The following is a 23,518-nucleotide window of genomic DNA, read 5'->3' as shown; positions in this document are numbered from 1 at the left end:
CATCTTATAAAACTTTTTGTTTTATAGAAAGCCCTTAAACAAAGAAACAAAAAAAATCACCCCCAGTACCCTCCTAAAACCTGTTAACTTAATGTTAACACACCAAACTATGTACACCTTCAAATATTGAAGTTTTACCTTCTAATAGTAAGAAAAGTCCCAAACTGATAGCCATACTCACTGACTTGAGTTAACCTAAAAGAAAGGATATTCATGCTGAGATGCATGGTGCAGCCTGTGCATCTACTAAGGGCTGATTGGTTTTGACTTATCTTTATAGCTCTGCCATAGCCCCTGAATGCTTTCAGAGAACATTATCTACCAGAAAACCCCTGAATGTTTTTAGAGATTATCTCCTAGCCAATTTCTTTTTTTTTTCCTCAGCCAATCACTCACCACCAGACTGTAGCCAGTTTCTTTTTATCATATTGTCTCCATGGAGGCTTGAGAACCAGACAGCCAGTTTCTGTTTATTAGATTGTTTCCATGGAAACACGAAGACTAGCTGCAGAAGTGTTAACTGAGCATACAGGTATTTGCTAGAAGAAATGCCTCATAATATTCAGTGTTCTTTTTCATTTACTTGGTATCTCTTAAAACATGTTACTAAATCAATCTAAGGTCTTAAATCCAGTCATTCCACATGCAAGAATGAGAAAAAGCAGACTAACTTTTCTTTTTTGCTTTTTAACCAGGCTTTTTTTCTTTTTACATTGCAGTGCCAGCATTTATTAAAACTGAACAGGAAGAAAGATAGAAGTGAGAAAGAAAAGAAAAAAAAGAACAGCAGCACCTGTTTACAATCCCTATTACACTTGAAAATAACTGAAAAAAACTTTATATCATGTGAGAAAACCACATACCACAAAATTAGTAATAGTTAAACAAAAAATTTACTTAGTTAACTTTCTCCCTTCTCTTCCATTCCCCATAGTTCTTTTCCAAACATTAATAACATGAAGTAGGGCATATGCTTTAGAGTCCCCCACAAGTCCAATAAATTCTGAAAAAGTCCAATATTTCCAGATTTTATTGTTCTGTCATATTTCACAGATATAATTACTGCATTGTAATACCTCATTAAGTTACCAGTTTTATTGCTGTTCATCACTGAAATCCTCTCTCTAAGTTCTTCTAGTCAACTCTCATGTTCCTTTCCTTCTCTCCCACATTTTCCATTGAAAAGTTTTCACAGGTACAGTCCCTCTGTAGTCTTTATTACCAGAAGAACAAGAAGCAGAATTTCCTTCTCTTTCACATCTTACTTTTTGTTGGACAAACATTTGTATTTCCTCCTTAGCATGTACTTCATCAAAAAATGAGTTTGTTTCTCCAGGGGAGGAATACCTTGAAGACAGAGGGTACAGCAGTTTGAATTTCACACCTGCATGTTGACATTCCCTAAATAGTGGAATATATTTGCACAAATAAGCAACTGGACTTTGCTAGAAGAAAAGCCTCATAATATTCAGTGTTCTTTTTCATTTACTTGGTATCTCATGTAACATAATAACGTGAAGTAGGGCATATGCTTTAGAGTCCCCCACAAGTCCAATAAATCTGAAAAAGTCCAATATTTCCAGATTTTCTTGTTCTGTCATATTTCACAGATATAATTATTGCATTGTAATACCTCATTAAGTTACCGGTTTTATTGCTGTTCATCTCTGAAATTCTCTCTCTAAGTTCTTCTAGTCAACTCTCATGTTCCTTTCCTTCTCTCCCACATTTTCCATTGAAAAGATTTCCTCTTCTGTCCGGTATACAATGAGTAATCATTCTCTACAAACACTCTGCTGTCTCCCACTTTTAGTACTTTGTCCTTCTGCCACAGTTTTGTCAGAAGCAACTTCTTCTGTTGGTAGGATTGCATCTCTACTATTAAAGGTCTAGGTTGCTTTCTTATAGCCAGGTTTGGAGCATACACACAGTGTGCCCTTTCAACTAGCAACTATTCCTGTGGAATACCAGTCCAGTTGCTTATTTGTGCTTTCATAAAATTAACGCAGTCTGTTCCTTCCAGCTTCTCTAGTATAGCTGAAAATCTCAGATTTTCCCTACATGCTCTGTCCTCTAATTCTATTATTTTTTTAAACCTCTCTTCTTGAGCAGTCTTATATTTAGCCAGCCTTTAATTAATTTCAGTCTCTGATTTTTGCATCTTTATCATCTCATCTGAATATCTGTTTAAAGCTTCTTCCATTTTTTTCCAGCCTTTTGTTTGTTTTGATATACTCCATCAGTGTTTTGTTTATTTTTAACCAGGTCTGTTTGCAGATGTCTTGTATCTTTCTGTAGGTTATTGGAAGTTATGTCTGATAGTTGCATTGCTTTTTGCTGAACAGCTCCAGAACTTTCTCCAGTCAGTGCGTCTTCCTCACTTTTTGTAGCTGATTTTTTCCAGGTTTTCTGTATTTCTGGCATCCAGGCAATGCACTTAGCCAGTTACTGAAATTTACCCTTAGACACAAGTCTACTGGCTTTCTCTGCTGAGTTTGTTTTCACACTGGGAGAGCTAGAAATAAGCTGTTACTCAATGTGCAGCCATCTTAGAAGTCCCCTGAAGATTCTATTAATATTGTCAAATGTTTGCCTACCTTCAAAAAATCCACCTCATCTCTGTCTCTGATCCAGGTCTGTTTGTGGCAATATTTTTGTTATTCTTTTTGCCAGAATTGTCATAAACATTTTGTATTTGTGATTCAGATTTGAAAAGTACCTGTATAACCATGAATCAAGAGGATCTTTCCCCTCCTTTAGTATAATTTATTTATGTGTTGACATTTGATTACTGGGAAAGTCTGACTGGGTAAGAACTCATGTTCAGAAGAGGACCAGGGAGAGAAGCTCCAAAGTATTACAAAACATTTTAAGAAAAATAATTTTACAGTCTTTAAAAATAATACAAAAAATACAATTTAAAGGTTGGGAGGGTGGTCTAATGGTTAAGGTGTTTGCCTTACAAACACAAGGTGCAGGGTTTGAGTCTCACAAGGGATAACTGGCTAGGCTTAAAATGGCTCGCAAGGGCAGTTAGCCTAGTACTAACCTATGAACCTATGACAAGTAATTATACTAAGTTAGAGATATGAAAACCTTGGTTAAGAATAGATAGAAGTTATAGGACAGTGATGTAATAAAGAAAGTTTAGCCACGTTATAGAGAAATTAAAGGTACGTTAGTATAATACAAACAGGAATTGCAATATGAAGTGAAAGAAAAACATGCCTATGATACATTTTGAGAGAAATTGATAGAAGTAAGGCACTGAATGAAGAAGGAAGAGTAAGGAGATGAAAGGTATGAATAGGTATTTGTTCACATTTAGGGATACAGTTTATCCTGGTGTTGAGCAAGAACAGGGCCAGCTTTTGGCTAGGAAGTCTTTCAGAATGGTTTTAAAGGATTTGGGGGGGGGGGGGTATTGGCTTGATGGATAAAGATAAGAAGTTCCAAGGCCTTAGCAACATGGTACAAGTATAGGCAGTGCCTAGTAGATTTGATAAGTTTGTGGACAGATAGGAGATTTTGGTCAATGGATCGTAATGACTGACTAGGAATATAGTTGTGTAGAATGTTATTTAGTGCTGGATAAGCAGATGGATTTTGGATAATTTTATAGGTAGTAAGAAGCTGTGTATATTAGTCGATGTGGTATTTCATACCAATTTAAGCCTTGTAGTGCTATAAAGTAGTGGTTTCTGAAAGGGGTATTTGCTGCAAATTTAGCAGCTTTTGTTATAGCATTGTTCAGGTTTTGATTTTTTTAATGCCTGAAGGTTAGTAAGGATGGGAGCACCATAAAGAAGTGTGGAGAGAAGACAAGTAGTGGCAAGTGTAGCTTTAGTTGTGTCAGTGTCAGTTTTTGGCTCTATAAAGCATCACTAGTTTTTGATGAGTTTTTCTTAATGCAGTTTTGTGTATGCAGGATGAATTTAAGGTCATCATCCACTATCATCCCTAATAATTTGCTATGAAAAGTGAGTTCAGAGGTTGCAAGAAGAAAGAGGACTTTTTTCTTTTTTCATGGGAGAGGGATTTTTGGGGGAAAAGTAGATTGTTTTTTTAGGGTTGAGCATGAGCTATGAGTTAAAGCCATGTTTCAGTGGCTGTTAAAGCTTTCTGAGTAATTTTTTGGAGATGTGCCATGTTGTCAGATGTGCAAATGAGTTTGGAGTCATCTGCATACTGTATTAGGGATGCCTGTTGTGTGGATGGTGTTGGTGAGTACGTTAAAGAGGAGGGATCAAAGATAGAGCCTTGTGGTACACTGACAGGGACTGTAAAGTATGGAGAGAGCATGGAATGCCATTTTACTGACTGATACCTATTGGATAGGGAGCTTTTGAACCATAGAAGAGTGAGCTGAGAGAGGCCTAATGTGGACATTTGAAGTAGATGTTTGCTGTAACATGTGTCGAAGACTTTAAACAAGTGTAGAAATAAGGAGAAGACTAGTTTGCCATTATCTCTAGCATTACTGGCAGTATCTATATAGGTTAGAAGTGCAGTGATAGTACTATGGGAAGGATGGAAGCTATGTTGTGCAGGGGGCAGACGTTCTTCCTGCAGGAGATAGTTTAACAATTATTGTCAAATATGTTTTTCAGGTATTTTGGAGGGGGGGGGTAAGATTGCTATAGGTTCAAAGTTAGTAATGTCTGTTGAATTTCCGCCTTTGTGCAGTGGGATAATGTATGACTTTCTCTAGAGAGCGGGAATGTGGGATTCCTGGACTTGACATATTTATAAGAATTGAGACAGGGTAGGCAATGCTGTCTGCTGCTGTTTTAAGGTACTCATTTGGAAGGTTTTCAGCTGAAGTGGAGCATGGTTTGAGTAGTTTTACATAGGATGTGGACACCGGTTTGGAGGTGAAAGTGGATGTGATGATCTGTAGCTCCTGGGCAGGTTTAGGATTAGATGTTAGGGAATCCTTGGTTAGAGATGCTATACTGCAAAATGAGGGTTGAATTATATTGTGGACCAGATGACATAATGGTTAAGGCCTTCGTCTTCCATGCACAAGGTACAAGTTGCGATCCTAACCTGTGCTAGTTTACATGTTCTCCCTGTGTCTCTGTGGGGTTCCTCCCATTTGCGAAACATGCTAAGTGTTTCCATTTTAAACTCGCCAAAGAATAGAGCTTTTGACAGCAGCACATGCTCTTCATGGTGCCCTATAGGGGGAACCAACTGCTTTGGGCATCTACTGTGGTGCTCAGTTCCTCAAGATAGGACAACACAGATCACAGACTACTAGCCACTCAGCGGTGTAAAATATGACTCTAGGTGATTCAATCATGTTGACTTTTGTCGCCAAATGGGTATGGGTATTTGCTGGTAATAAGTGGCTTGAGAACCTGGCCTATTCTGACTTATGCCAGGCACCCATCCCAACGGTGGGAAGGGTATATGTGCCTGCTACAAAGCCCAGCAGCCCTGTGTCAATAAGCTGCTTGGCAGGCCAGTGTCCAGTTGCCCACCCTATGTTAAATGAGATAGCTCTGTTGAGTGAAATCTGTACATAAAGCCAATCAACCTGCCAAACATCAACTAAAAATTGCTACACTCAGTGTAGGTTCACTTACAGGATGGAGCATGGAAGTGGATGAGATGGTGGTACGGAGGAGGCTGGACAACAAATGTATCCAGGAGACAAGACGGAAGGCAGTGCAGCAAAGCCACTTGGCTTGAGATCCATAGTCTACTACTAAGGACGAGGATAGGCTAGAAATGGTGTGGGAATTGTGGTGAGTGAGACGCTTCAAAAGGCAGTGAAGGATGTCTTCAGAATTAGTGACAGACTTGTGTTAGTCAGACTCCAGCCTAATGATAGGACAGTATACATAATCTCAGCCTATGCCCTACAGCAGTTTTGTGATCATGAAGAGAAGAGTGCATTCAGACAGTAGTTGAGGACCTACTAGATAAAGCAGGACAACATGAATTGGTGTTGATAATGGATGATTTGAATGCACATATTGGAACAGAACAGGATATGAGGACTGCCTTGGGTCCACATGGGTGGGGCAACAGGAATAACGAAGAAGAGGCCATTCTAGGCTTCTGTCGGGCAAATGGTTTGATGGTACCCAACACATGGTTCAGAAAGACAGACAGTCACAAGATCACATACAAGAGTGGCTAACATGCAACTCAGGTAGACTTCCTACTAGTAAGGAAAGGGCACTGGGGTAGAATAAGTGATTGTTTCATTGGGTATGACTTTGCAGTCGGCCTGCACCATAAACCACTCGTTGCCACATTCAGCTGCAAGCAGTTGTCAGAAAGACACGAAGGTCAACATAGACCAGGCTGAAGACCTGGAAGTTAACAGGAGAGGGAGAGAGAGAGAGCAAAACAGTTCAAGGAATTACTCAGGGCTGTAGCACCCCAAGAAGAAGAAAAGGAAATAGGTGAGTTGAAGAAGAATGGCAATGCCTCAAAATAGCAGGACTACATAACAGACATGTGGCTGAGCCAGGTGTAGAAATAAGGTACATGAGGTGTATATGATCCTATGAGGAAAGCTGCTAGTAGAATGCAGAAGTCTCAGCCTATGATAAGAGAAGAAGAGCCTACCATAGACGTAAGAACAGTACTAAGGAAAATAAAGTTAGAGAAAGCAACAGGCTCAGATGAGGTCATAGCAGATACGGTAAAGTTGTTGGGTGAGAGAGGGGAGGAATGGCTCCTGAGGGTACTCCTAGAAGTGTGGAGAGAAAGGTATATCCCAGATGACTGGAGAATAAGCATACTGGTGCGAGTGTGCAAGAACAAAGGGGACATCTACAACTGTTGGCAGTACAGAGGTATCAAACTCCTGTCACATTGCATGAAAATTCTGGAGAGGGTGATTGATAAATGGATACGCAAAGTAGTAGAAAGTAAGGTAAGAGATGAGCAGTTCAGATTCAGATCAGGATGCAGCACAATTGACCCAATGTTTCAGTGAGACAGATAGTTGAGGAAGCTAGAGATGAGGAAAGAGTCCAATTGGGTATTCCTGGACTTAGAGAAAGCATATGACAAGGTCCCCCCAAAGAAATAAAAAAGCTGATTTAGGCAGTCCTGCAGTTGTTCACAGGAATATTGGTAGAATTACTGCAGGCTATGCACAGGGATCCAATGATTCAAGTACGAACAGTGTTCGGTCTCAGAGGGTTCTGAGTTGGAGTGGGTGTGCATCAGGATTCAGCTCTCAGCCTACTGCTGATGGCTTACATTAGTGTTATATATAAGCAAGGGGTGTGTGGAAGTGCATTGGGCTTCCTCCTTCAAAATGCATTTTATTGTTAGATTCATCAATTTGAAGCTTAGACCACTTGGTATAATTTGACTGAAGGCTTCAAGCACTTTTTCTTGTTGAAATATAGGAGAAACATTTAAAGCACAGTCTGTCAGCTCAGATCAGGGCCTTCCCCTGCTATCACCAGGGAACAGGCCCTTAATGCTGTCTCTAAGGCTAAGAACACTGCATCAATGGGCCCAGACAATATCCCAAGATGCCTTCTAAATAGCATGAAACATGACCTATCAGGCCTTCTGGAATTGCTGTTTAACTGTAGCCTCCAAACAGGCTTTGTGCCTTATGAATGGAGAACAGCAACAGTCTTCCCTCTGCACAAAGGTGGGCCATCTACAGACCCCTAAGTGATGCTAGTCTTTTATATAAAGCCATGGAAATGATCAGCAGTGATCAAATAAACCTCCAGTCACTGGACCCAATCCAGTTTGGTTTCCTCAAGGGCAAGTCATGCCTACTCAGCCTGGTGGACGACTTTGAGAAGGTCATCAAAGCAGTGGATGAAGGCAAAATGGTTCACACTGCCTTTCTTGACTTGCCCAAGGCATTTGACACAATACCTCACTCGGGTATTGTTGACAAACTCAAGAGGTTAGCTACAAACCCATGTGTCACACGGTGGATAGCCAGCTGGTTCACAGACAGGACCCAGGAAGTTAGAATTGGGGAGTTCTTCTCTACAAAGAAGCCAGTCAAAAGTGGAGTCCCTCAGAGATCAGTCCTTGGACCACTCCTTTTTGGCATTTACTTCTCTGAAGTCAAGGCTAAGTCAGTGGTCTCTGGCTGACTAAATTTGCAGATGATTGCAAATTAGGAGCTGCCATTAAATCCCACACCAACAGAAATGTTCTCCAAGAAGGGCTGACACAGACAACTGCTGTCAGAGTAATGGACTTAAACTAAATTCCAAAGATGTGTAATAGTATCTTTCGGGAAGTCATCCAACCCTGGTAACTATCATATTGACAGTATACCCCTTAGAGGTGGTAGTCAAGAGTAGTTTGGGGGGACTTAGGGACACACACACAGACAGTAATCTAGCTTTTGATTATCACGTTTCTACAGTAGTGAGGAAATCATTCTCTGTTGAGCGACTTATAAACAAAAGTATGGCATCCGAGTCCAAGGAAGTCATTTTTCCAGTGTATTCGGCATTCATCAGACCTATCATTGAGTACAGTGCCCCCTTTGGTGTGTATCTAACTAGACATATTCAACAATTGGAATGTCCACAGAGGTTCCTCACTAAAAGAATACAGGGCATAAGTAAAATATCCTATGCAGACCCCGCCTCAAGGCCCTATTCCTGTAGTCTGTCTCCTACAGGCTTTTGAGGGGAGATCTATACCTGGCATGCAGGGTATTGTCAGACCCCACTCTGATGGACGTCCTGCATATCCACAGAACAAACAGCACCGGAAATACCCATTCTAAAGACTTAAACTTGCCTGTGATACAAATAGGACCTGCTGGAGAGAGAGTTGTGTATCCCAGAGACTACCCCGTCTCTGGAACAGGCTCCCCATCCACGTGAAGCAGCGTTTCCCCCTAATCCAATTCAAGTGCAACTTAGACAACTGAATGGAGAACAGGAAATTCATCCCTGTTTTGGCACCTATGTTTCTAATGGACACAAGCAACCTATCAATGGTTCTTCAGCCAGGCCCCTGCTTGTAAATGGTTCATCTCCCAGGCCCCTGCTTAAATGGTTCATCTCCCAAGCCCCTGCTTACACTTATCAAGTATCAGAACTTGTCAGAGATTTGGGATGCATGGCTAGGCTGAAATAGGCTGTTGTGGCCATTAGCCTAGTAAACACCTATGAGCCTATAAACAGAGGGGACAGATCAGCAAAGCTGCTGTATGCAGACAATGTGGTATTATAGGCAGAATCTGAGCAAGAACTTCAGCAAAGGATAGGGGAACGGTATGCAGAACTGAAGGGACATGGGATGAAACTAAATACAGATAAGACTGTGATAATGGCAGCAAACTGGGGAAATCAGCTGGGAAGTGAGATAGAAGAGAAGATAGTGGAACAGGTTAACAGTTTCAAGTACCTAGGAGGGGGGAGAAGGGAAGTCTGAATGAAGACCTCAGAGCTAGAATCAGAGGGGCAGCAGTCAACTGGCATAGACTGTCAGGTGTAGTGTATGACAGAAAAATGCCAACGTGAAAAGTAAGGTGTACAAGACAGTGGTGTGACTAGTGCTACTGTATGGTACAGAACCTGGGCAGTAAAGGCAGAATGGATGAGGAGGCTAGAGCTGATGGAAAAGAGAAGTGCTTGTGATGGGTGGTAGGATGCACAGTGTGGTACAGACGAAGAAATGACATAAGAGCAGAAGCCATAGAAGCTCCAATTGCAGAAAAGATCAGAGAGAACAGATTATGGTGGTTCGGGCACATGTACAGTAAAGCAGAGAGCAATTTGTTGAAGAAGATTTGGGATAGACAGGAAAAAGGTAAAAGGAAACAAGTGCATCCATCAAAGCGGTGGATGGATTGTGAGAGAAGATCTGCAACAGTCAGGCATGAGTGTGGCACTGAATCAAGAGAGATGGTGACAGTTAACATGACACCCTGTCCCATGTAGAAAATGGGAAAGGGGGTTGTTCATATTGATGATGTATTGCAGTTTCAAGTGATGAGTCATTGAAAGAGGGGTTAGGCTTGTATTTATGGCCAAGATGCAAGATTTCTTTAATGAATGTCCAGAATTTTTTTAGGGTTGTGTTTACTATTATTTCCTGTAGTGTTCCATTGTCCAGCCACTACCAAACATCCTTGATGAAACACTGAAACTAGCTTCTTCCATAATAACCTTAAAATCTTGTCTCAGTGATTTTGGTGGAATATGTACTACAGCCAGTGTTATTTTTAAGCCCTGCCTGCAACCTCTCATCACTCTTTTGTGGCTATCCTTAATTTGTTCCTCAGCCTTTATTCAGATACCATTTTTAATTAGTATTAAAACCTTTGTCTTTTGCCATCCTGTTTTTCCAACAAAAGTATTCCTTGTCATTTCTCTTTACAAAATGTTTATGTTCCACATGATTAAGGTGTGTTTCTTGTAAACATGTTAGCACTTTCTCCTTTTTTTTTGTCCACTAACCCATTATCGTTCCACATTAATTATTCCAATTGCATATATTCTTTATTTTCCTATTGCAAATTGGTCCTTTGTAGTATGTTCAGCATATTTTGTGTCGCTTTATATATTTCTGTATAATATTGTCACGTGGGCTTGATTTCTTATTTTCATTATAACACACTGTTCCCTGCCTACCCCCAAAAATAAAAATTAAACAACATAAGTATGTGCAATCTTTTATTTTTTTCTCAAGGCAAGAGACAAAACTCTTTAGAAACAGTAATATGAAGCTTCTCTTCCCCTTTCTGAGTTGAAACTCTTTAGAAACAGTAATTTGAAGCTTCTCTTCCCCTTTCTAACCAGATACATGCATTGATTTAGTCCTTTGGGTTAGGAAATACTAGCACTAGTATTGATTTCACTTGCCTGGAACTGGCGCTATAAATATCATGTTTCTGAAGCTGTCAGTCTATTCAAGTGCTTCTAGACATTTGCTGTCTCACTGCCTTCAGTTAAAAGAAAACTCCATCCTGTCCTACACTTTAACTCAGTCCTTAGGTTTCTTTTCTCTCTACAATATGGTTCCAGTATTGTGTAGGTACCAGAAACCTGCTTGTACTTTCCTTGCATTGGAATCAAAGGAAGAGAAAACCCACCTACTTCTTTTTTTTTAAGCTTACCTTCTCACATACTTTGCAATTTAATTTGTTTCTACCTGCATGACATATCATAGTCACAGTAAAATCTGTTTACACTGTCATGTTCTGCTGTCAGTCTTGGACAGGCAATTAAATCCTGCTGCTAATTTCAGGAACACAGCAGCTGGTTTAAAAAAAAAAAAGACAAAAAACTGTGGAATTGTTTTCCGCTGTTTTTATTGCAGAGCGGAGAAGAACTTAAATACATCCCATTCATAGCAAAACAATGGAATTATATCAGTCAGGGGTTTAAATGCAGTTGCCACCTCTTCTGACAAATTTACATAAGCAACAACACAGTATTGAAACCCTAAGGTTTAAATGTTGGTTATTTGTAAGAGTTTATATGTTAAGTTAACTTAAATGTATTATCAAAGATTTCTGTGACATTTTGAGAAAAGTCAAAAAAATTTTTTTCTTGTAAAGTATCAATAAGTGTACCATTTTCAAGCCGTCCCCCACACCACATAGGACATAACTGCAGAAGGAGAGTCAAGAGGCAACCCTATGAACTAGGTGCAATGATACTAGAAGGGGGATGCATATCTGGCACACACTGATTTGTGCTAAGATGTTCCCATTGACTTTGAGTCAGTCCTTACATTGTTAAAGTGCGTGAGCATTTTGTAGCCCAAAAAAGAATGTGACCATTGATGGCAACCAAAATATACATATATATCTGTGTGTGTGTTTGTGTAGACTCACACACATACAGTTACACAAAATTTCCATTTTGTTTCCTCCTTAATGGACATGAAGTACACACACAGGCGGGTCTATATTGAATCACCAAATGCTTAGAAAAGTGAACATTGATTCATCGACCACATGTAAGTGAAAGCTTACTATCTCGAACATTCAGAACAGTGATTTTTTTTCCCCCAGGGGAAAAAAATCACTGTTACGAGAAACACACATACAACACACGCACACCACAAACTATTTCTAATGTGGGGGGCTTCACCCCCACACCCCCCCTACTTAAATATACCAACTCCAAGACCACACTACAGTAATGAAGAAGGCAAAATACCAAAGGCAGCCAAGCGATTTCTTTCCCAGGGAAAGAATTTGCTTATATGCCACTTTGGTATTTTGCTGTTTCGCACTATAAAGTTCGATCAAGACGCATTCGAAAGAAAGCGTCTTCGATCAGCTAATAGGGAACCACACAGGCATATAATCTAGTTCTCTGTCATACAAACACACACACACACACGTTATTGTACACATGCACTACATATAATTTACACACACACACACACACACACACACACACATACTGTATATATATATATATATATATATATATATATATATATATATATATATATATATATATGTGTGTGTGTGTGTGTGTGTGTGTTTGCAATATGGGTGCATACAATTTATTTATAATTTAGTAGAGTTAAGCATTATTAATGTATACATTCTAGTAAATGTTGCTTAATGTTTTATTTATTCATTATCACACATTGGCTATGTGCTGCACATGCAGTCTTTGTCAGTGTCTTTGTCAGTATTTTTTCCTTGCATTGCTAAGTACATTTATTACTTGTTATTATCTTTGCCAATGTAGCCAGTGTCGTGACTGAAAAGGGTCGTGGGACCAGTTCACTTTCCTGGTTACCAAAGTATAAGTAAATATGAAATAGAAAAAAAAGGGGGGTTGAACATTGCAGAAAAAAATAAGGAATTAGTAAAGCAAATTTTAAGTCTGCACCATTCATAAGAGAGAAAAATATTTGTACTGAAGGCATTGGGAAGTAGCAGATAGACTTCGTTTGGAGTCCTACCACTTGTCACAGGAGCATTTACTGCAGTGAGAGTTTTCACACCTCAGCATGTGAGTGTGGGGGAAGGTCTGTCAGTTCTTTTAGAACTACAAAAGACTCCCTTTACGAAAGCCTGCTATTTACCTACTTTCTTTTGCTGGAAATAGCGAACAGCTATTTATAGCATAGACATACTTCTCAACTGTACAGTTTTTTGTGGAACATCCAGATTTTTGCTTCATATTTTGGTCTATTTTTCATAAAATTGTGGTTTACTAGAAAGTCATTGGCAAATAATTGAGGATTTAAGTCAGAAAATAATGATAGATGTTTGAGTTTCAGACTTCATACCCTTTAGATTATTCATGCTATTGCAAAATATGTTGTTCTATCTACTTTCTTAGTTTATAAGAGCAGTGTTTAAAAACTGCCCCTATTTTTGGGCCTTTGTACCCCCATTATTTATGGCTTTGTTCAGTTTTCGTGCTTTAAGAGGTTGAGAGTTATGAGCATAGAACAAGCCCTGACAGGCGCACAAATGAGGCTTAATCAGGGAAACACAGAAGTAGCTCCGTTACAGAAGGTGTGTTTAGATGACAGTGCTTCACAGTCCTGCCATTCTGTTAATAGCATGTGAAAACAACTTCTCCGTGCACTGTGGAAGCAGTGCTTCATCTGTCAGGTAGATGACATTGAGAATACCTTGAGGGTATAGTCATTGAAAAGCTTTGTTTTTGTGTCTCAACACCCTTGAGTACAGTGACTTAACTCTGGAAGTATCTCGTTTGTCCCTACTCCATGTGCTCTTGTTGCAGCTGCTATGAGTAGATCTGTGTCATAAGACATTTGTACCTGTATAAATGAGAGGCTGGTTTTGAATATATGTTCTTTGGCTTGTGTCTCTGTGGTAAATCCTGTCTGCAGGGAGTGAAATTAGAATTTGTCCTGTATGACTGAACTGCTATACCTGCTCCCATTCAGATGCATTTTAAACTGGTAGGAGGATAAGGTTTGGGGAGTTGCTGGGATTAGAGCTGAGTGCGAATGAACTATTTGAGTTTGCTACAGACCCTTTATGGAGGCCTGTACTAGAGACTGGTTGGTGTAATATACAGTCCTGTAAGCCAAGAATATTGGCAAAAGCAGTCATCTTTACTGCATTTGTACAGTATCCCTTATGATGGGCCAGGGAAGTGTCTGTGAGTCTTTCTTTTCAGCACTGATTTCATGTTTGAGTACAGATGTTGCTGGAAGATGCCATGATTCTGGGAAGAGAAGAATGGCAGAATTTATCTGGCTACCACAGCTGCACATACATCAGTTATTGGGAGAACCCACAGTAGTGCTGAACGGTATTTTTGTATGTAGAAACTGCTGTGGGGGAAGGACGAACTTAAAGTGCAAATAGTTCTTGATTTTGTTTTGCTGCCTTTAAATATTGCTGTTTTCCTATAGCTGCAGTGATGGTGATTTTAAATGCAGAAAAACAAGATGTCTGTTTGACAGCGTTCATTTCTTTCAATAGCAGCATCCTTACCTCATATAATTTTTTTCCATTCCCCTTTCCTTTTCAGACTGTGAAGAATTAGAGCCTCCAGCAAAACGGCAGTGTGTTACATTCTTGCAGGAATCGGAATGTGAAAATGGTATCCCAGCCCAAGTGACCATGGTTACTCAGAATGGGATGACATCACAGGTGGCTCTCATTGCACAGGATGGAAGTGATGAGGTATGGACTGGCATCACATTAAATATATCGTTGCCTGTGTGTTTCTAGTTTGCACTTTTCACCATAGTCTGCCTTATACATATATATATATATATATATATATATATATATATATGTATTTTGTTTGTGTTTTTGTCCTTGTAGGCTTAGCAGGTGGAATGATATCAGGCGATTCAACATTCTAGTGCCACTACTGGTGTAATTATTTTTAGTCAGGCACACTGAGCAAAGTATTAAGGCTAGTGGACATTACTAAGCAGTTTCCTGTTGTCAATATTTTGATTTTACCAGCATGAGTTTGCTTACTGTGTGACTCTGAGCAAGTTACTTAACCAGTGTTTTTTAAGCACCTTTATTAAATTATCACTTAAGTCATAGGCAAAAATGCATTATATACAAGAAAACAAACCATATTAACAAGTTTCCAGTTACAAATATCATACATCACGTATGTTCTTTGTTATAGCTGGAATCATAGATAAACTTACTAAGATGGGCATTAATCCCTATGTCACTTGATGGGTTACCAACTGGCTTACTGACGGAACCCACACTGTAAAAGTAGCTGACTCCAAGTCCAGCTCCAGACAAGTGGAATACCTCAGGGTTCAGTCCTGGAACTGCTGTTGTTTGGCATCTACTTCTCTGAAGTACAGGCCCAACACTAAGGGACACTGGCTAACAAAGTTCGCAGATGACTGCAAACTGGGAGCCATTACTGAATCCCCAAATGATGTGGATATTCTACAAAAGGGCCTTACAGAAACAGATACTTGGTGCCAGAGCCACGGGCTCAAGCTCAATGCCAAGAAATGTATAGTTATCCCCTTTGGGAAAAAACATGTACCCGTGAATTATCACATAGGTGGCAGTACACTAAACAGTGAAAGTGTGATAAGAGACTTAGGGACACAGGTAGACAGTGGTCTCACCCTCGATAACCACATCACCACAACAGTCAGGAAATCCGTATATGTGGCACACCTCATCACTAAGGGCTTTTCAGCCAGAAAAAAGGAGGTAATTTTCCCACTGTACCCATCCCTCATTAGACCCATTATAGAATACAATGCCCTGTTTGGTATGTACCTCTCAAGACATCTGCAACAACTGGAAAGGCCGCAGAAATACCTCACTAAAAGAATCATAGGCCTAAAGCAGATGCCCTATGCTGACCGTCTGAAAAAACTCCAGCAATACTCTGTGGCATATCGTCTACTCAGAGGTGATATCTGCTTAACATACAAGGCCATGTCAAACCCAGAGCTGTTGGGCAATGCTACACTTAAAGAAATCCCAATCCCTCAGAGACGCATGCTCCAGGGATCTAAACCTTATCACAATGAACAAAACATGCTGGAGGGATAGGTTCCTGACCTAGAGACTCCCCAGACTCTGGAATAGACTGCCCATACATGTCAAGCAGAGTGCCTCTTTGGCCCTCTTCAAAAGGAACCTTGATGATTGGATGGGAGATAGGAAATTCACCCCGGGGATCACGTCAGTCGTCCTGCTAGACAGGGGTCCAGGGAAGTAAATAATATGGGAAGAAATAGCCAGGGAATTGTTATGGCTAGGCTTGTATAGGCCCTAGGGTCGATAGCCTAGTACCAACCTATGAACCTAAATTGCTTAATTTCTGCCTTCCGTTAAACCTCACTGTTCGTCCAGAACATTATTCTACACATACTGTTCCCACAATTTCCATTTGCTCCTACCTTTTTCTAAAGGTCCCACTTCCAGTTCTTTTATCTTTGTTACAATATTCAGTACTTCAAATAGATTTTGTTTAGACTTTGATTTCCATTTTTTTGTATTTACTTTTTTGGCAGCCATCAGAATTGAACTTAACAAGGCCTTACTTTGTTTACGCAATTCAAATTCTGTGTCCCAGCTCAAAAGAATCATTTCCTTAGTTACACCCATTACCTCACCCGATATTTCTTACAGAGTACTCTGCAGAGAATTTGTAAAATCTGCCAACTCATTGCACTCCCAAAACAAATGTTCCCAGTTACCTCTTTCTTCCCCAAAAAACCCCACCTTTTTCTTGGGTCCTTCCATATTTCCCTTATAAATTGCTTATCCAATCTTTTTAAACTTTTTTTTTATTTTTAAAAATTTTGGGGGGTTAAATTAATTTTTTGGGGGTTATTTAATTTTAAATATTTAAAGGGTTAAAAAAAATTTTTAAAGGTTTTTAATAAAAAATTATAATTTTTTTGGGGAAAAATTTTTTTTAAAAATTATAAATATTGGGTTTTTAAAAAAATTTTATAAATAAAATACTTTAAACATAAAATAAAAAATAAAATTGTTTGTGGGTTTTTTAATAAATTTTAAAAAAAATTTTTTTAAAAATTTTTTTAAAATTTTTGGTTTTTTTTTTTTTAAAATTTTAAAATTTTTTAAATTGGGGGGGGGGTTTTTTAAAATAAAAATTTAAAATTTATTTTTAAATAAAATTTTTAATATTTTTATTTAAAAAAATTTGTTTTTTTTAAAATATATTTGGGGTTTTGTTAAAATTAACTTTATAATAAAAAATTAAATATATTTTTTTTTTAAAAATTTTTAAAATTTTTTTTAAAATATATTTTTTTAATATATTATATTATTTTTATTTTTTTTTTTTTTTATTTTTTTTATAAACTTTTTTTTTTTGTGTGTTTTATATAATATATATTTTGTGTTGTTTTAAAATTTAAATATAAATTTTTTTTGTGTGTATATATAATTAAATATTTTGTGTTTTTTATAAAAAAAAAATTTTATTGTGTTTTTTTTGGTTATATAATTTTTTTTTATAAAATTTTAAATATATATTTGTGTGTTGTTAATAAAATTTTTTTTTTTTTTTTTTAAAATTAATTAATGTGTGTTGTGTGTTTTTTATATATATAATATTTTTTTTTGTGTTTTTTTTTATGTTTTAAAAAATTTTAAATATTTTTTTGTTTAATTTTTTTTAAAAAAAAAAATTTATTAAATTTTTTTTTTTTTTATATAAAAATTTTTTTTATTAATTATTATTAAAAATATAAATTTTTTTTGTTATTTTACATTTTAAAAAATTTTTAATTTTTAAATTTTTAAAATTTATTATTTATATAAATATAAAATAAACAAAAAAAATATTTTAAAAAAAAAAATTAAACAAACCCCCTTTTTTAAAAAATACTTTTTAAAAAAATTTTTAAAAAAAAAATAAAAAAAAATTTTTTTAAATAAATTTAAATTTAAAAAAATTTTTTTTTTAAAATTTTTAAATAAAAAAAAATTTTTTTTAAAAAAAAAAAAAAATTTTTTTGTCTTTTATCAAAAAGTAAAAAAAACAGACAAAAAAAAAAAAATTAAAAAAAAAAAAAAAAAAAAAAAATTTTTTTGGGGAAAAAATTTTTAAAATTTTTTTTTAAATTTTTAAAAAAGGGGGAAAAATATAATAAAAAAAAAAATTTTTTAAAATAAAAAAAAAAAATTTTTTTTTTAAAAAAATTTTTTTTTTTTTTTTTTTGGGGGTTTTTTTTTAAAAAAAAATATTATAAAAATTTTTTATAAAAATAAAACAAATTTTTTAAAAAAAAAAAAAGAAAAAATAATAATAAAAAAAAAAATAAATAAAAATAAATAAAAAATTTTTTTTTAACAAAAAAAAATAAAATAAAAAATTAAAATAAAAAAAAAAAACTTTTAAAAAATAAATTTTTAAAAAAATTAAAAAAAAAAAAAAATGTTAAAAGAAATTTTAAAAATATAAAAAAAAAAAAAAAAAGGGGTTTTTAAAAATTTTTAAAACAAGTTTTTTAAAATAAAATAAATTTTTTAAAAAAAAAATTTAAAAAAAAATAAATTTTAATACAAAAAATAAAAAAAATTTAAAAAAAATCCCAATAAAATAAAAAAAATACAATAAAAAATTTTTAAAAATACAATAAAAAATTTAATACATAAAATTTTTAAATAATATATATTTATATAATAATAATATTAAATTTAAAAACAAAAAAAAAAACCCCAATAAATAAGGGGATAAAAATAATTTTTAATTTTTAAATAAATTTATAAAAAAAAATTTTTAAAAAAAAAATTTCTTTAAAATAAATAATTTTTTCAATAAATAAATAAAAAAATATAAATATAATTAAAAATTTTTACATAAATAAAAAAAAAAAATTTTAAAAATAAAAAAAATTTTAAATAAAAATAAAAAAAAAAAAAAATTTTTTGAAAAAAAAAATATAAATAAAAAAAATATATAATTTTTTTTAATAAAAAAAAAATTTTACATAAATTTTTAAAAAAATAATATAATTTTTTTTTTTTTAAAATAATAAAAATTTTTTTTTTTTTAAAAAAAAAAAAAATAATTTTTATATAATAAATAAAATAATATAAATTTTTTTTTTTTTTTTTTTTTTATATAAAAAAAAAAAATATTTTTTTTTTTTTTAATAAATATTTGTTTTTTTTTTTTTTTTAAAAAAAAAAAAAAAAAAAAAAATTTTTTAAAAAAAAATTTTTTTTTTTTTTAAAAAATTAATAAAAATACATATTTTTTTTTAAAAAAAAAAAAAAAAAAAAAAAAAAAAAAAAATGCGCATTTTTTTTTGTTTTTTTTTTTTTGTTTATAATATATATATATAAAATAATATTTTTTTGTGTTATTATATATATAAAATTTTATATATATATAATATATATATAAAATTTTAAAATATAAAAATATGTTTTTTTTATACATATTATTTAAATTTTACATTTTTTTAAAAAAAAAAATTTTTTTAATCTTATATTTATATTATTTTTATTTTTAAAATTTTTTTTTTTAAAAAATTATATTTTTTTTTTATATAAAATTATAATATATTTTATATTTTTAATATTTTTTTTAAATGTTTTTAATATAAAAAAATTTATATATAATTTTTTATAAATTTTTATTTTTATTTTTTAAAAATTTAAATTATTAATATATATATAATTGTTTATTATAAAAATATATTTTTTAAATAATATTTGTTTTTTTTTTTTATATAATATATTTTATATATTTTTTTTATATATATATATAATATTAAAATTTAATAAAATATAATTGTTTTAAAATTTTTAATACATTAAAAAAATTTTTTTAAATAAAAATTTTTTAAAAATTTTAAAATTAAAAATATTAAAAAAGGGGGTTTTTAATACATAAAAATAAAAAAAAAAAATTTTTTGTAAAATATACAAAAAAAAAAAAAAAAAAAAAAAATAATATATATTTGGTGTTATAAAAAATATTTTTTAAAAAAATTTAAAAATTTAAAACTTTTTTTTAAAAAAAAATTTTTAAAATAAAATTTTAAAAATTTATAAAAAATATTTTTAAAAAAATAAAAAATAATAATAAAATTTTTTTAAAAAAATTTAAATAATAAATTTAATATTTTAATAAATTTGGGGTTTTTAAATAAATAATAAAATATATTTAAATATCAAAATATATTTTAAAAAAATATAAATTTTTTTTTTAAAATTATTATATAAATTTTAAAAAAATAATTTTTTTTTTTTTTAAAAAAAAATATTTTTGTGAATTAATATTTTTAATTTTATATAAATTATTTTATTTGTTTTTAAATATAATATATAATTTTTTTTTTTTTTTTTTAAAAAAAAAAAAAAATGTTTTAAAAAAATTTTTTATATATACATTATATATTTTTTTTTTTTTTTTTTATTTTTTATAAATTTTAATATTATATATTTTTTTAAAATATATATATAATTTTTTTTTTTATAATTTTTATATATATATATATAAAAATATATATATTATAAAAATTTTATTTTTTATTATTATTTTTTTTTTATTATTATTATTTTAATATTTTTTTTTTTTTTTTTTTTTTTTTTTTTTTTTTTTTTAAAAAAAAAAAAAAAAAAAAAAAAAAAAAAAAAAAAAAAAAAAAAAAAAATTTTTTTTTTTTTTTTTTTTTTATTTAATTTTAGTATAATATAAAATTGTGTTTTTTAAAAATTTTTTATATTTTGTGTGTAAATAAATAATAAAAAAAAAAAAAAAATATAATAAAAAATTTTTTATATATATATATACAATATATAATATAATAAAATTTTTTTTTTTAAAAAAAAATATAATTTGTGTGTGTTTTAAATATAAAAAAATTTTTAATATTTTTAATAAAAAAATTTTTTTTAAAAATTTTTTTTTAAAAAATTAAATTTTTTTTTTTTAAAGAAAAAAAAAAAAAATTTTTTATATATTTTTTTTATTTTTTTTTTTTTTTTAAAAAAAAAAAAAAATTTGTGTGTGAAAATTAATATATAATAAAATTTTTATATTATTATTTTAATATTTTTTATAAAACTTTTAATAAATTATACATATAAATAAATAAATTGTTTTAAATATATATATTTTTTTTTTTAAAAAAAAAATATAAAATTATTTTTTTTTTTTAAAAATTATTTTAATATATATAGGGTTTTTTTTAATTTTTTATTTTTAATTTTAATTTTTAATATATAATATATTTTTTTTATAATAAAAATAAAAATTTTTAAATATATAATAATAAATTTTTATAATATAATAATAATATTTTTATATATACAAATTTTTAAAAAATATATTTTTTTTTATATATATAATATTTTTTTTAAAAATATATATATATGGTTAATATAAAAATATTATATTTTTTTTTTTTCATATAAATTTTTAATTTTTAAACATATTATATAATTTTTTAAAATTTTAATAATTAAATAAATATTTTTTTTTTTTTTTAATTGTTTTTTATAATAAAAAATTTTATATAATTTAATTTAAAAATATAATAATAAAATTTTTTAATAAAATATATTTAAAAAAAAATTTTTTTTTATAAAAATTTTTAAAATTAATATATATATAATATTTTGTGTTTATAATAATAATTTTTTTTTAATAATAAATAATAAAATTTTTTAAAATTAATTTTATAAAATTTTTTTTTTTAAAAAATATTATATAATAATTTGTTTTATATATATAATATTTTTAATTTTTTTTATATATAAAATTTTATATTTTATTATTTTTTTATATTTTTAAAATTATTTTTTTAAATATTTTTTTTATTATTTTTATATATTTTAAAAAATAAAAAAAAAAAAAAAAAAAAAAATTTTTAAAAAAAAATAAAAAAAAAAAAAAAAAAAATCTTTTTTTTTTTTAAAAAAAAATTTTTTTTTAAAAAAAATAAAAATTTTAAAAAAAATTTAAAAAATAATAAATAAATTATATTTTTTTTTTAAAAAAATTTAAATAATATTTTTAAATATAATATATTTTAATAAAATTTTTAAAAATTATAATAAAAAAAAAAAAAAATTCTTTTTTTCTTTTTAATAATATAATAAATATTTTTTTTTAAATAAAAAAAAAAAAAAAAAAAAAAAAAAAAAAAAAAAAAAAAAAAAAAAAAAATTTTTTGTGTTTTTTTTGTTTTTTTTTTTTTTTTTTTTTTTTTTTTTTTTTTTTTTGTGTAAATAAATAATATATAAAAGGTGTGTTAATATTTTAATTTAAATTATTTTTTTTAATAATAATAATAAAATTTTTTTGGGGTTATAATATAAATAATATAATATTTGTTGTTTTTAATATAATATATACATATATATTTTTTTTTTTATAATAAAAATTTTTTATTTAAAATTTATTTTAATTTTTTTTTTTTTTTTTTTTTTTTTTTTTTTTTTTTTTTTTTTTTTTTTTTTTTTTAAAAAAAAAAAAAAAAAAAAAAAAAAAAAAAAAAAAAAAAAAATAATATTTATTTTTTGTTTATATATATATATATATATATATATATTTTTGTTTTTAATTAATATAATATAAAAATTGTGTGTGTTTTTTTTAAAAAAATTAATATTTTTTAAAAATTTATTTTTTGATATAAAAAAAATTTTTAAAAAATTTTATAATTTTTTTTAATAATTTTTTAAATAATATATTTTATTTTAATAAATATAAATAATAATTTTGTGTTTTTTAAAAAATAATAAAAATTTTTAAAAATTTAATTTTAATAAAATAAAAATTTTGTGTGATATAATATAATATATATATAAAATTGTGTGTGTTTTAATAATAATATAATAATATTTATATATATATATTTTATAATAATATTTGTGTAATAATAATAAAAATTTTTAATTTTATTTTTTTATAAAAATTAAAATTTAATAAAATAAAAAATTAATATTTATTCCCTTAATTTTAAAATTATTATTAATTTTTTTTACATATTATTTATTAAATAATAATATATTTGTTTATTTAAATAATTTTAAATTAAAAATAATATAAAAAATTTGGGTTGTGATATTTTTTTTTTAAAAAAAAAATTAAAAATTTTTTAAAAAAAATTAATATGTGTTTTTAAATATAATATATAATAATATATTTTTGTGTTATATATATAATATATTTTTTTTTTTTGTATATATAAATTATATATTTTGGTGTGTTTTTTATATTTATAATATATATAATTTGTGTGTTATATATATTTATTTAATTTTAAATATATATATATATGTGTTTTATATATATATTATAAATATATATATATGTGTGTTATATATATATATAAAATATAATATTTTATATAATTTTTATAAAATTTTATATATAAAAATATAATATATTTTATAATATACATAATATATTTGATTATAATATATAATATATATATTTGGTTTTATTATTTTTAAAAATATTTTTAATTTTTAAATAATAAAAAAAAAATTTTTTTGTTTATATATATAATATTGTGTTTTTTTTAAAAATTATTTTTACATTTTTTTATAAAATTTTTATTTTTAATAATATAATATAAATATTGTTTTTTAATATAA

At 29.6% G+C, this 23,518-nt stretch overlaps 1 protein-coding gene across 1 annotated transcript in view; it reads left to right on the top strand.

Annotated features, from left to right (window-relative positions):
- Positions 1-23,518, top strand: part of ZNF76 (zinc finger protein 76) — an 870,184-nt gene that overhangs the window by 635,710 nt on the left and 210,956 nt on the right. The window contains exon 12 of the mRNA XM_044076568.1: positions 14,451-14,605. Coding sequence (XP_043932503.1) covers positions 14,451-14,605 — 155 coding nt within the window. The remainder of the gene's footprint in view (positions 1-14,450; positions 14,606-23,518) is intronic.

The sequence above is a fragment of the Protopterus annectens genome, chromosome 7.part0, assembly GCF_019279795.1.
Source record: "Protopterus annectens isolate FY-2018-M chromosome 7.part0, PAN1.0, whole genome shotgun sequence".
Lineage (NCBI taxonomy): Eukaryota > Metazoa > Chordata > Ceratodontiformes > Protopteridae > Protopterus > Protopterus annectens.
The sequence above is the reverse complement of the archived record's forward strand: the minus strand, read 5'-3'. Positions and strand labels throughout refer to the sequence as shown.